Below are 14,939 nucleotides of genomic sequence, written 5' to 3' on the forward strand. Positions count from 1 at the left end.
GCATTAGTGTTATGATATTTAAGAACAGTGTTTTCATGCTGTGTTATCTGACTATATATGACTTATATATAAGAAAATCAAATCATTTCTCTCTACATTTTATTTTTATTAGTTTCTTGCAAGTATTTTAATTTAGTACTTACATTTTGTAAACCGCATATTAATAAATATTTAAGAACAAGTTGAGTAAATATAAATCTTTTACTGGTTGACTTATTTTAGTTGGGAGAAAGTGGCGATAGCATAACTGTAATGAATGGTGTTGCTTTCTTTCAACAATAAAAATATGGTTTTAAAACGAAATTTCAGGGAAACGTTTATTTTATGAGGGAGAAAAGGAAAGTATAATCTATTGAAAGGGAAAACTATTTTGACCAGTGTGGTCACATTGTTTGACTTCCGTCCCGCAGTGATAGTGTTCCGCCCGGTAGGGTGAATCACCTGGTTGCCGCAAGCAAGAAGCCGAAGGAGAAGCAGCAGATTGTAGTGGAAAGTGCGACTGAGAGGAGTGTTTATTTAATATTACATTTTGTTGTGTAGTGAATATCCTTTATGCTGAAATTGAAGAATGTAGTACAGTTAGTGTATCGAATAAGTGACGAAGTTTGTTAATTCTTATAAAACTATGTGTGATTTTAGTGGTAGAATTGGCTCACAATCTTCTGTGAACATCAAATACAACGTTTGAAGTATGGCGGTTAAATAAGCAAGTGTCGTCGTGTTTGTTAAGACTTATCGTGTGTAAACTTATCCATAATAATGTTACATGAAATTTTAACCTTTCTGTGGAATATATTCGGTCCTATTACGTTTTTGTATGAATTCGAGCGATGGTTAGATGCTATTGTGCCACCATGTGTTGCGGCATTTAAGTTAGTGGTATCGAGTTTGGCGAGTTATTTGCCAGACTTTCTTGCCATATATTTGGATGACTTTTATGAGTTACTTAATTGGACCATTTACATAATTTCATTTTTAGCAAGCGTGTATGGATTTGTTGGTGGTATATTCTATATACTCTTTCATCAGTCAGCAGCAAGATTAGAGCGTATAGGTGAGAGATATCCACCTTTTACCAATGAAAGAATACTAATAGTAATTGCCCATCCTGATGATGAATGCATGTTCTTTGGACCAACTATAGTTGAATTTCAGAGAATGTATCATATCTACGTGCTCTGCCTCACTGATGGTAAGTTGACTTCATCTTTTAAGACCATTAGAAATTTTTTTGGTCATTAGCAATATTGGGTACTTTGGTATCGTTAACCCTTTAACCCTGGAACTGGCGGTCATATTTCTCTCAGTGGCGGAGTGTTTTTAGTACTTCATACATTGCCTTATATTTATTTTATTATTACATGTTTACATAAAGTACCTATGTCATGTTATATATTTTTTAATTTAGCATTGTTCAAGGAACATTTTTTAAATAATATAATTAGCATTTAATTCTGATTAAAAATAAAACAACACATAGGCCTAGTTTATAAGGTATTTATTTTTACATGTGGTAAACGATACAAAAATCATACACTGACATTCGAAAGTGCTACTTACCAACAAAAGTAAGAACTTCAAAGCTCACTTGTATTTATACATTCTTGTAATTATTAGTTCATATTAATTTTCTATTTTTATATGTTTTATTATATATTTTTTTAATTATGTTCTGATTGAATGTCTAAATCGGAATTCTCATCGTTGTTTATTTCATGTACAACTAGCTCTCGAATGTCACTTGAACGATCGCGGTAATTACGATCTATTACGTAAACACGCACAAAAAACTTACTATTATTGTGTCATATACACAACCATCATTACAACGAACTCAAACAAACAATAAACCAAACAGAAGACCATGCAGCTGACGAAATAACAATAGCCGAATGAACCAGTTGACTCATTGCTGCGCGCGCAACTAGTGCGGTATGCGGGAGAATGTAAACAAACAGATTATAAAACATATGGCCGTGTAACGAAACGATAAAATTATTTATTAGTGTATTGCGCTGCCATCTAGAATGCGACTAAAACGCCCGATATCGGGCGTTTGCCAGTTCCAGGGTTAAGGAGTGCGTGTAACCTATACATAATGAATAAGGACGTCATATGACGTTTAGCCTCCGTATTTTGTATTATCGTAAATGCAAGGCAATTACTGACTGCCTATAAGTAGATGTGTCTGTAAAGTCCTTCCATCTATCGGCAACATACTTAACTTCCATGTTTGTTTTAACATTCACTTACCACCAGATCGCAGTAGCCACCTGGTAGAAGCCACTGACTCAAGGTCGCGCGTGTATCGCTTTGCTGTCAGAGTATGCCGCCACATTATACTAGCCATTCCTCGTATACTGCATACTGTGGCCATATTTAGAGTGACATATTTATTGAGCAACCATCTAGTTTGTTTCTGTTGTCTAAATGGCAGACAATATTGATTGACTCTGCCATAGTGAGGAAATAAGACATTTGATTTTGAAAAAGTACTGAAATATTGACTTGTAGAACATGTAGTCCTTTTTTTATTAAGCTTTCAAATGTAAATAGACATTTTTAAGAGATTTTAAAGATTTTAATTTTTTACTCCTTTTGGTAACTTTTTGGATTTTATCCATTACTCATTTTAGCCTATCAAAAGAAGATGTCATATGACGTCCATACTCCTTAGAGGGCTAAGAGGCCAATCTGCCCTTATCGAATAAGTGATGCTTATGATCATCAAAGGCTACAGTATACTAAGCGGCCACCAACACAATCGGATTATGATTATCGATTTTAAATATTGATACTATGAAATAGTATCGACATTTTACCTATATCCTAGATATTTATAAATAATTACTGCTAGACTAGCCTAGTGACTTCATTACCAGCTGTTACTAGTGACGTCATTACCAGCTGTTGTTATTTCGTTTATGTAGGAGAAGGCTAGCTTCAACAGCAAGAACAATGGTAATGAATATGCAGATATTGGCGCAAAATGTGTTTATAAACACTGAAATGGAAATCAAATTGTGTTTTGCTGCAAGAAAAGTAACCACACCAGGAGGCCTATCATAGAGTGGTAGGCTGTTTCCGGGGTGCACAAAAGGCCCTTGAGGCTTAAGTGCATGGCAGTAGGCCGCCCCATAGAAGGAGAAGAACAAACATGACGTATCTTAAAACCGATCTTGAGATGACTTGTTTTGAACATTCTAAATTTGATATTAAATGAATATAATAAAAATTTGTGTACTATTTTGGTATAGTTTTCAGTTCTTCATTCAAGAAATTATGTGTTGATTTTATTAAGTTCTTGGAGACAGCCGATTGTCAGGAAAATCCTCGGTTTATTTGCAGTCCGTTAGATGCCCGGTTTCCCTGTCAGGTGGCCACCCCGAGTTGTCAGAGATTGTACTGGCTGCTCTTACTGTATACACTATTATTTTATGCACCCGAAATAGTTTCTCCTAATAATAATATTGTCCTAGTAATATAAAAAAGTAATGTCCTCTAAAGAAGTACGGTACACCTTATATGGCATCAGATTTATTCGCTTCCAGGTAACAATCATTAAAAAATATCAAGTAAATCCACATATACTGTGAAATGTAGTTAGTAATACCTGTATATTTATCACAAATTAATATTGTGTAAGAAAATATCAAATTAATTCATGCAATATAAAATAAAATGTTTACTGTTACACACATAAATAACATGTAATGATAAATGAACAAAACAACCTATCTACATAAGAAGGATGTTTTGTTCTGTAATCATCATACCATTAATTCCAGCTTTTACATGAGTTCCAGGTTTAACATGACATAATTTAAAAATAGAAGTCATCAAAGCATTGTGAGTTCTTAAATTACAAAAATTAACAATAATTTATCTAATACTTCTAAGACAAGCTTCTTTCTTTAAAGGTAAGATAAATTTCATTTAAGATAAACAGTACTTACATTTGTGTTTATGTCTAGAACCAGACGTATTATAATGTAGTGTATGCTGTGTACTTTAACGTCATATATGTGAGAACCTGGAGCCGTTTTGTATTTAGAGTATAACATAGAATTCCAACCGTCTACCTGCAAATCTAAAATTTCTAACTAACTTAATAGCCTAATAAAAAGTTTTTTAACCCGCATAAAACCAGATGTAGGCTATTATTTGTCAAAATGTAGTGTATACTATGTACTTTCATGTGGTATATGTCATACTGGAGCCGTTTTGTATTTTTGTGGAAAACGTAAAAGTTTGGACCGTCAACGTGCAAATCTGTGAATCTTTGTTATGATTTTCAAATCTGCTGCCGAAAATAGCCAGCTACAATGTTAAAAGTTTTATGGTTTATTTTTGTTCCAGCTGAAGACAGTGTAGTTATAAATGATAAATTTATATTTAGTTATGCAAAGTTCCAACAAATGGATTGTTTTACTTAGTAATCAGATATCATTTGTAAGTTTATAGGTTTCAATGAATGTTACTGTCACCTGCCATTTTCTTCTCTGCTTTGGTTTGTGGTGGGAACTGGCTATGAAATATGGTGGGGGTAGTGAGGTGAAACTTCTTGGTGGAATTGTTTTGTGCTTGTGCATGAATAAATTGATTGTAGTCCCAATTTCAGAAGGAGCCCTTTTATAATCAAAGATTTTATTTGTAGGTAATTACTATGGCCTTGGTTCAGCAAGGAAAGCAGAATTATGGGCGAGTTGCAGGGCCTTGGGATTACCTGATGAAAACATCACTCTCATGAAGTAAGTCCTTCATACTGAAATACTACAAATTATATTTAATTCCAATAGTATGTTGTGATTTATGAAACATTTATTATAAAAAATACCCAAACTATTGTTTATGGTCTAAAAGAAATTTGTTTTGTAAATTGTGACAGCATTTTGTTTTAGGGTTCATTGTTATGTGGTGATTTTTTGATTGCATATAAGTAGTCCACTGGGCATATTTTCAATTGCGACGAATTTTACTTTTTTAAACGGAAAATTAAAATTTCTGATTAAAAACTGAAACAATTTTATTTAAATGTTGACTGTCCAAAAGCCCATTATTTCTTTAGTGAAATACACTACCAGGTTCTCTTTGAAAATTTACATTAGAAGCTTGTAATAACATTGTATTACAATGTTATGTAAAAGTGCAATGCTAAGTGTGATGTATATGTTAATGTTGTGTAAAAGTGCAATGGAAACCGTTTTATAGACCTTAACTCACATACCTTAGGTGACTGACGTATATGGTTTGCTTATTTATAAACTATCCAAAGTTCTAATTGTATATGATGCAATCTATTAGACTGTTCTTCTGCAACTTAATTTATTTAAATGGAAATGACACAAAAAATTATTTTAAAATATTGTAATATGTAGTGATGAATTATAATTGACTAATTAAAAAAGTTGGAATGTTTAAAAATTTTTAACTACTTAATTTGCTTCAGAAATAATATGGTCCTTACCAGACTAAGAAACCCTGATTAAACTGTGAATTTTGTTCACCATTGAAAAAAAACTAACTAGCTGTGAATTTAATTTACAAACCGTAAAAATCTCAACAACTTGCAATTTAATGAATTAACATGTGTCATTGCTGCGACTATTTCGTAAGGCCCGGTTCACACATTAGTGAAAATTGCGCAAGTCTAATCATTGCGACTGGCAGTGATTGGTTACTCACATCATATTTTCTTTCAGAAACACTAACATGCCAGACAACCCCAATGTCAAGTGGGATCCAAATAGAACTTATGAAATAATCATGGACCATGTTGAACGAAATTCTATCACTCAAGTAAGTACTGGTTTATAGTTAAGCTATTTTCTTGTTATTTAAGTTAAAGCTAGGTTATGTTTAAACATTTAGTGACCTGTACAAAAAGACACATACGTTGATTGCACTAGAGAAGTTTGTCATCTATTGTATACAGTAACTAAGAATGAAATCTGAAGTGTTAATTATTTGGTCACATTAAAATCTGGTATTTTACAGATATTTCTTAATAACTTCTACTGTAAGTAAAACAAAAATATGTTATATTATTCTTCAAACTATCTAAATATAACGTACTCGTAAATAAGTAAAAATTTAAATAAATACCACATTTACTGTAACACAAAGTAAAAATAACTTTATAAAATTCTAATAATGTTTTAAAATGCAAGAAAAAGTACCTGTTCACACCAGAAGAGCTATGAAATATTATATAAAAATATTTCCTTTAATATTTGGTAATTGTCATATTAACGGCCGGAGCGGCAAAATACGAGTTTCGCGTTATTAACTTATTGGAATCGTCCTACAAAACAAAACAATATAAGGTTTGACGGGGTGGAAATGAGAAATAACGAAGTTCTAGAACATCAAAAATGGAACAACTGTTCAAGCGCGGAGCAATATTTCCATGTTCTACATTCACATCAGGCATCACGTGACCTTTTGTGACCATGATTCAACCTCGTGATGACGTCATCGGATGCGGCGCCATCTTTGCAAACGTAAATGAAAAATAATACTAAAATGAGCAGAATACTAATGCTCGCCAAAAAGGGAGCAGAATCCACATTGGTGGGGCCTGAGCCAGGTTGTGGGATAGCCCTCTCCAACATTAAAACTCTGGTCAAAGATTGGGGAAAAAAGGAAAAGACACAAGAGTTGGAGTAGAGCCTCAGGTTTAAGACTATCCAAATTGTTATCTCTCCTTACACTAAAGGGTGGACAGCTCTCCTAGACCAGAATAAGGAGGATATAAGACTGATATTAGGAATGTTGACAGGACATGGCCCTCTGAGGAAGCACCTTATGAAGGTAGGCCTTAATCAGAGTAGCGAATGTAGACTCTGTGGAGAGGAGGAGGAGTCAGCGGAGCACATTTGGTTAGATTGTCCTGTCATCATAGAGACTCGGAAAAGATACCTGGGAGCATATCTCCTCAGCCCCAAGGACATTAGAGAACAGGAGCCCTTAAATCTGATTGGTTTTTGCAAAAGCCTCAGTCTTTGAGGACACAAAATTAAAGTAAGGGAGGCGCAAAGGTCCTTTTTAGGACTAAGCATGGGGACAAACTGTCCTCTTCCCTCAGGAAAGAATAAAAAAAAATTAAAAAATTAGCAGAATTTTGATCCAAATGAACAATGTTTTTCTTAAATTTCGAGCTACAAAATTAGTTGTTATCAAGTTGAGACGAGTGCCTTTGGCCATCAGTGCGTTGGCCATCAGTCAACGAAAGAAAAACATCCCTCGAGATAGTACCTATCAGTAAAATATCAAATTCTAGAGGGGCTGATCAGAAATATAAATTGAATTATAATGGAAAGGCAATTATGTACTGTGTAAAAAACTTAATAAATCATGAATATCCCTAATATGAATACGTATATAAATGGACATTAATAGAGAGCACTTACCATTTGTGTGTTCCACTGAATGTACAGAAACTAAATAATATCGTTTCGGTCGAAACGTAAACTCTTAAACATGCCCGACAAAACACTCCGACACATCAATTCACTATACGATTAGTCGAACTAGTGGATGGTTGATCCATGATCACTCACTCGATCCAAACTATAGTACACGATATCTAGTGAAGCACTGACTTCTGTCCTGGAGCGTTCAGATAACAGATACGCTATCAGTCCCAGCCACAGATAATATTTATGACACACCAGTTCACTACGATTGGTCGAACTAGTGGAGGATGGTTGATCCATGATTGTCACGCACTCACTCGATCCAAACTACACTACACATTATCTCTGACTTCTGCCCCAGAGTGCTCAGATAACAGATACGCTATCAGTCCCACCCGCAGATAACATTTACTGATATCCAGACACAGCACACAAACAGAACATTAAAACATTAAGAACTTAACTATTTATTTATATACCCTCTTAAATCATGTTATTTGTCATTTGCACCCCCTAAAACCATATATATTTTTTGTTCAGGAGGATGAGCAGATTACGTTGATAACGTCAAATTCGTGATTTGCCACCTCGGCTTTTAATCTTATAATTTCCAAATATTTTATTATATTATTTTAACATGATCAATGTTAGATTAAACCTGCATCAGAAGAGTTCTCAGGCTCTGTGGCAGACAATAAACAAACGGCTGGCTGTCATTTTTCAAGAGCTATGATGAACTCAGCGTGAATGAATGACATTGTACAAGGCCCCAAGGTGATGAAATTGTCAAAGAATCAATTCAGTTTAATCTGTCGTTTGTCACACTTATTTTCATGTAATTATATTTACTCCAGTTTAGGGATTTGGCACCCTCTTTTAATTCCTAGATGTCAATCAAGTTGAAGTATATACAAATTTTTGTTCACGTACTTCATTTAAAGTTGAAAGTTGATTTTTTTATTATTGAAATATGACTCTAAAAAGATAAGTTTAGATTATAAATTATAAACACACAAAAAATGAAACTTATATGGCCTTAGTCTGATCTGATGAGTCGAAATACTCCCCTGACATTGCCACCGGGATCTAGATTAAGCTGCCATGCTATCGACCACCTTTGAAGTCTTTAAAAAGAAAAGTCGTTAGTATTTGATGTACCCTCATAATTAAATGTGTTTTAAAAACATGTTTGTCTACTCGATGTGATATAATTGGTAACAGAGCTATTTGCTGCAATTTATAACACTTTATTTTTCTGAACTTTATGGTTTAAAATTGTAAACTGTACTTAGAGGCTTGGATAAGTACAGTTGTCTTGTATTTTATTTGTCCTCAAAAGAGTTATTTTTCCCTATATTGCTAAAGTCAGGAACAGTATTTCTACTTTAGAATAATTTAAACTAGGGTTGGGCTGTTACCAAATTTATTTGATCCCAATATAAAATTTGTCTGAATTCTGAATTTATTCCTGTGTAACTTGTAACTAATACTATGACATACTTCCCTTTGAGTTCCAACGTGAACAAACGGGAAAAAATCACTACAAATTGAAAACTTTATATATTTAAACTAATATCATATTAAATTGTTCATGAAGAACTGTTCTTTTAAAAATAAATTGCTATAGTACACTACGGATCAATTGACTTTAACGAAAATCAATATAGAAGGTACTGACATCACTGTCAACAGATTGTGACGCATATTTCTCAGTGCAATGTTTATCTCGTACTGTGTTGTTGTGAAGTGAAGTTGTTTATATTTCTGTGGTAAATATTATATTATTTTAGTCAAGAGAATAATTTGTGATCTTGTTTGTACAATTATGGATCGCTCAAGGTCCCCTTCAAGTGAGAATACCATAAGGAGAGTTGTTGAAGAAGAATACCTTGACGAAAGTTTTGTGAGCGATGTAATTGTTTCTGAAGATGATAATAGTGACAGTTGTTTATTGGGGATGATACTGACCATGATCCCTATTATGACCCTACTGTTGACTTAGACCAAGCTGGGCCAAGTAATCAATTAAATCAAATCAAATCATTTATTGTCAAGATGTAATGTACATACATATAACAACGTCAAATAACTAGTCTAAAATAGTCTATTCCAAATTGTCTCTTAACCCATTGCAGATCGTATTGTTTTGGCGCGCGGGCACGAATTAATTTACGGTCAGCGGCCGCACGAACAGCAATGGTGCGCCACAGTATCGCTCGCTATCGTATACTAGAAAATTCAGCTGTGAAGGTATTCGTTCAGATGGAACATGGGCCTGCTGGGGTATCCGTGATGTAGGAACGATAACACTCGAGCAAGGTTCCAGGGTGGCAGGGATGATGTCTGAATCATAGTCTAAATAAAGCGGCTCGGGCGAAGCAATTACAAAATCCGGACCATTGTCTAGACTAAACCCGCCAACATGTACGTTTGCGTCTTTTCGTTGTGTCACTAACCTCAAAAGTATTATAATAACAACTGAGGAAAACACCCAATCAGAAGTGCTAAAAAGCAGAGAGTAAACTCATATGAATGATTTTTTAACTTCGACATACAACTGCGATCTGTAGGATATTTATAAAACTTTTGAAAACTCTAAACGTAGACCGTTGTTAAATACTCTTAGTTGACAAGTGAAGACGACGCCCGATCTATCAGACATTAAAAGAACTATTTGGAGGGAAATTTAAAAGCAGACCGCTTTTGCGACCTGAGCTCGTCATCGTGCCGTTAGGCCCGGCCGCTGTGTGACGAGCCCAGCTCGTCAGTGATCCGCAATGGGTTAATACAGTATAAAAATCATTAACACTGTACAGGCAAGATTTGAGTAACAATTTTTTTACACAGTTCTTAAAATTAGTTCTACTTAATTCTTTTATATCTGAAGGCAATGCATTGTACAGCTTAATTCCTTGATACTTGAAACTGGATTGGGTGCTTGAAAAATTACATTTTGTTATTACTAGGTTATTTCTATTACGTGTATAGTAACTATGGATATTACTATCGTTAGAGAGGTAGTTAAAATTATCTTTTACATACAAGAGCACATATAATATATAAATAGAAGGCAGTGTTCACTATTAAAGAGAATTGTGTTTTATAAAATATTAAGTTTTATAAAAAGAGGTTTACAGTGTTCACGGTTTCCTACATTACATAGCAGTCTTACTGCCCTTTTTTGTAGAATGAATAGCTTGCTTGCAGCTTGTGAGTAACCCCACAAAACAATCCCATAGGTTAGAAAACTGTGGACATATGCGTAGTATATATGCAGCTGAAGGTCTGAGGAAATAACACCCTTTAGAGATCTAATTAAAAAAATGCCCCGAGCAATCTTTGAAGCAGTATAATCTATGCGAGCTTGCCATTTAAGATTATATTGGATGTATACTCCAAGAAACTTGAGACTGAAATCATTTTCACTGGGCCTATGAGCTAGTGTTATTTGTAAATCCTGAATTTTTTTGTTATTAACTTAAGCTGCACACCAATCGTTTATAATCGAAGTCTTAGAACCAACAATACTTTTACATTCAACGTCTGATTTAGAGCTGACTGTAAGCTCCAGGTCATCAGCAAATAAATAAGTGCTCACACTGCTCTCTCCAAGAATGGAAGGCAAGTCATTTATATATGCAATAAATAGAGTTGGACCTAAAATGGAGCCTTGTGGAACTCGGTGAGTTCCAGAAATAGAACCATTTAACTAAACATATTGACTCCTATTGGAGAGATATGACTTAAAAAATTTTACAGCAAGTTGACTGAAACCATAGTAGCTCAACTTACTTATTAGGATCCTATGGTTGACCGTGTCAGTAGTGCTCCGTTTGGCCTGGAACCCAAATTGACAGTTACTAATCAACCCATTAGTTTCCAGATAATAAACTACCTGCTTGTGAACTAGGCGTTCCAAAACCTTTGACACAACTGGAATTATCAAAATTGGTCTATAGTTACAGATTTGATCTCTAGGCCCCTTCTTATGTACAGGAATAACTTTATTAACTTTCAATATATCAGGAAAAATGCCAGACTTAATACATTCATTAAATAGGTAAGTTAATACTTCACAAATATAGGCAGCACATAATTACAAGATTGGAGCATTTACACCAAAACAGTCTAAGCATGTAATGTTATTTAAACTAATTATAGCTGCATAGACATCTTCGACTTTAAATTCAATAAAATTAAAATCAACATATGGAATGACCCTTGACCCAGTTGGAATACCTGTTAAGATAAATAGAAAATGTATTATCACTAGTGGGGATATTATTACATGTATCTTCAACTGAACAAACAAAATAATCATTAAAACTATTGGGTTCCAGTGTCACAGAAGAACTCACTGATTTACTATTAGGTCTGGCTGTTTGATTTATTAAACCCCAAGCAGATCTACTCTTATTTACAGCTTTGTCAATTACACCATTATTATAATTAAGTTTAGCCTTTCGAATTTCATTCTTATACACTATTTTAAGTTTCTTATATCTAATTTTGAATTCACTGTTACTCTCAGAGTTTGTGTTATTAATGATATAATGTAGCTTATCTAATTCAGATTTTATTTTAACACATTCACTGCGGGTGACGAGCATGCTCGTCATGCGAAAGTGGCGTGCCGGGCGGTGGACGAGCGAGCTCGGCATACAGCAGCTGCTTTCGTATTGCCTCAGTGTGAGCTGAGCAGTTGCCTGGGAAGATTGTAACACTCTAGCGAGGTGTGCTTGTTTCGATTGAGTCAGTTGGTGCGATTCGTCGCCGGTTCGCCATTTTCGTTTCTTGTGTATGCTTTGCGATATTGTGTGAGTGGATTATAGTGTCTGTTGACTTTGTAAGTGTATGTACTCATAATGGAGGAAGACTTTAATGTTATTGACGATGGAGGAAGACTATAATGTTATTGACGATAATTTTTCATCTGATGAAGACAATGAGTCGAGTTCAAACAGTTCTAGGGACGGTGGAGGCGGCGTCCCCCACCCCCAGTGGGCCGGCACGGCCAGCGACATGGGTGGTTTACATGACCTGCCGTTCACTGGTCAACCTGGCTTGCTCGTTCTCATTTCAGGTGACAATAAACCAATTGACTGGTTCAATCTCCTTCTTGACACCGTGTTTTTAGAGAATATCATTAGACAAACCAACCTGTATGCCCTGGAACTATTTTGTGGCCCCACCACTACTCCCGCGTCTCGCATAACCAAATGGAAGGACTTAGTGATGGCCGAACTAAGAACATTCTAAGGCCTTCTACTGTTGACTGGTAACGTCAGACTGAATCGATTGAACAACTATTGGAAAACTCATCGGTTGTTGAACTTTCCTATGTTCCCGGAGTACATGTCTCGAGATCGATTTCTTGGCATTTTGAGATGTCTGCATTATTCAAGAGTTGATACCCCTGATCACCCTGAACCTGCTAACGATCGGTCTTTTAAAATACAAAATATTGTTGATTATTTCAACAATAAGATGCGACAGATCTATTATCCCGACCGTGAACTGACAATCGACGAAGAGATGGTACTGTGGCGTGGCAGACTGGTCTTCCCCCAGTACGTAAAGGGCAAGCGCCACAAATATGGAATCAAAATTTATTCCCTGAATGAACCCGGGGGACTCATGCTGCGCTTCCATGTTTACACGGGGAGCCATGACTCTTGTAGTGGCAAAGGTCATACCGTCAAAGTCGTCATGAAGCTGATGAGTGACTTCCTGAGCAGACCATTCCCTGCTCATGGATAATTTTTATAATAGTTTTGTCTTATCATCCAAACTTCTACGTCACTCAATCTACACTACCGGCACCCTAGGCATCGACAGACTCCATACACCTCCAGCAGTGAAGACAAAGGCATTAGGCAAAGGTGAAACGATAGCGAACTATGCCCAAAGTGTCATGATTGGAAAATGGAGATATAAGCGGACGGTGACCTACATCTCCACACAATAACGAGATGGTCCAAACCACCAACAGGAGAAACCAAAAACGAACGCTGCCAAAACCAATCACATGACTACAACTCTCACATGAAGGGGACTGACCGCTTGGACCAAATGGTATCTTATTACCCCTGTGAGCGCAAGACCCTGCGATGGCACAAGAAAAGTTTTGTGCACTTTCTCCAGGTTGTTGTAGTAAATTCTTTTTACCTGTACAACATGTACAACTCAGATAGACTGTCCCTGTATGACTTCCGAGTTTGTGTTCTTGAAGACCTGCTTCCTCCAAAGGAAGCCCCACTGCTTACATCCAGGGGTACGGAGAAAACTGTTGTTAGATGGATAAATAACATGCTTAAGAGCAGAAGAGTGTACAGGCATCTCTGTGCGGAGTCACAAGAGAGGTCAAAACGCAGGGAGGATGTCCACAAGGAGGTGTATTATCACCAAGCCTGTAGAACATAGTTGTGGATGACTTACTCTGGACTCTGAATGAACAGGGTATGTATACTCAAGGCTATGCAGATGATGTTGTCATACTCATAAGAGGCAAGCATATGGTTACGTGTCTGGAAATGATGCAGAGAGCACTGGCCATTGTGGAGTGATGGTGTGATGAAGAAGGACTTCCAGTGAATCCTTCGAAGACCGTCATGATACCATTTACAAGTAGGAGGAAACTGGAAATCACACAGCCAGTCCTATGTGGGGGCCAGATACAGATAAGCAGGGAGTTCAAATATCTAGGAGTCAAACTAGATGATAAACTCACTTGGAATAGTCATCTGGAATACATAATCAGCCGATCTCAGACTACATTGATGATGGTGAGACGTGCGTTAGGATGCACATGGGGGCTTAGACCTGACATGTCACATTGGCTGTACACCAGAGTCATCAGACTAATGATGGTGTATGGCTCAGTGGTATGGTGGCCAAAAGTCCAACAGGTGACTGCCGCAAAAAACCTGTCAAAGGTACAGCGGTTGGCATGCTTGGGGACAATGGGCGCCATGAGAGGAACACCAACCGCTGCTATGGAAGTAGTGCTAAACCTCCCACCCCTAGACATATTCGTCATAGGAGAGGCTAGGATGGCTGCCTACAGACTGAAGTGCAATGGGAACTGGCATCATCACCATGTTAGTAAGCACTCCAAGATCGTTGACATTCTCAAACTGGATATTCTAGAAATGATGTCTGACAGAATGGCAAACGGACTGGGAAAAACTATTTCAAGTCAACATTGTTGAAAGGAAGGAATGGTCAAAAGGTGAGCCTGACTACATGAAGAAGGCTCTAACCTGGTACATGGACGGGTCAAAGACTCTGAAGGGTACTGGGGCAGGGATCTGGGGAGCCAGAACTAGGGTTAACTTAAGCTTTACCCTAGGTAAACTGGCAACTGTCTTTCAGGCTGAAGTCACAGCCCTTGCAGAATGTGCAAGAGTTAATGTGGAAAGGGGCTACAAAGGTAAAACCATCTACATTGACTCGTACAGCAGGGCTGCTCAGCAGGCCTTGGCCAACAATGACTGTAATTCGAAGACAGTCTGGGAATGC

The 14,939-nt window shown here is 36.4% G+C and overlaps 1 protein-coding gene across 2 annotated transcripts in view; it reads left to right on the top strand.

Annotated features, from left to right (window-relative positions):
• The first annotated feature begins 443 nt into the window (after positions 1-443).
• LOC124368775 (N-acetylglucosaminyl-phosphatidylinositol de-N-acetylase-like) overlaps positions 444-14,939 on the top strand; it is a 41,710-nt gene continuing 27,214 nt past the window's right edge. For both annotated transcript variants that reach the window (XM_046826131.1, XM_046826132.1), the window contains exons 1-3: positions 444-1,192; positions 4,658-4,751; positions 5,703-5,799. In XM_046826131.1, coding sequence (XP_046682087.1) covers positions 760-1,192; positions 4,658-4,751; positions 5,703-5,799 — 624 coding nt within the window. In that variant the 5' untranslated portion in view covers positions 444-759. The remainder of the gene's footprint in view (positions 1,193-4,657; positions 4,752-5,702; positions 5,800-14,939) is intronic.

The sequence above is a fragment of the Homalodisca vitripennis genome, chromosome X (assembly GCF_021130785.1).
Source record: "Homalodisca vitripennis isolate AUS2020 chromosome X, UT_GWSS_2.1, whole genome shotgun sequence".
Lineage (NCBI taxonomy): Eukaryota > Metazoa > Arthropoda > Insecta > Hemiptera > Cicadellidae > Homalodisca > Homalodisca vitripennis.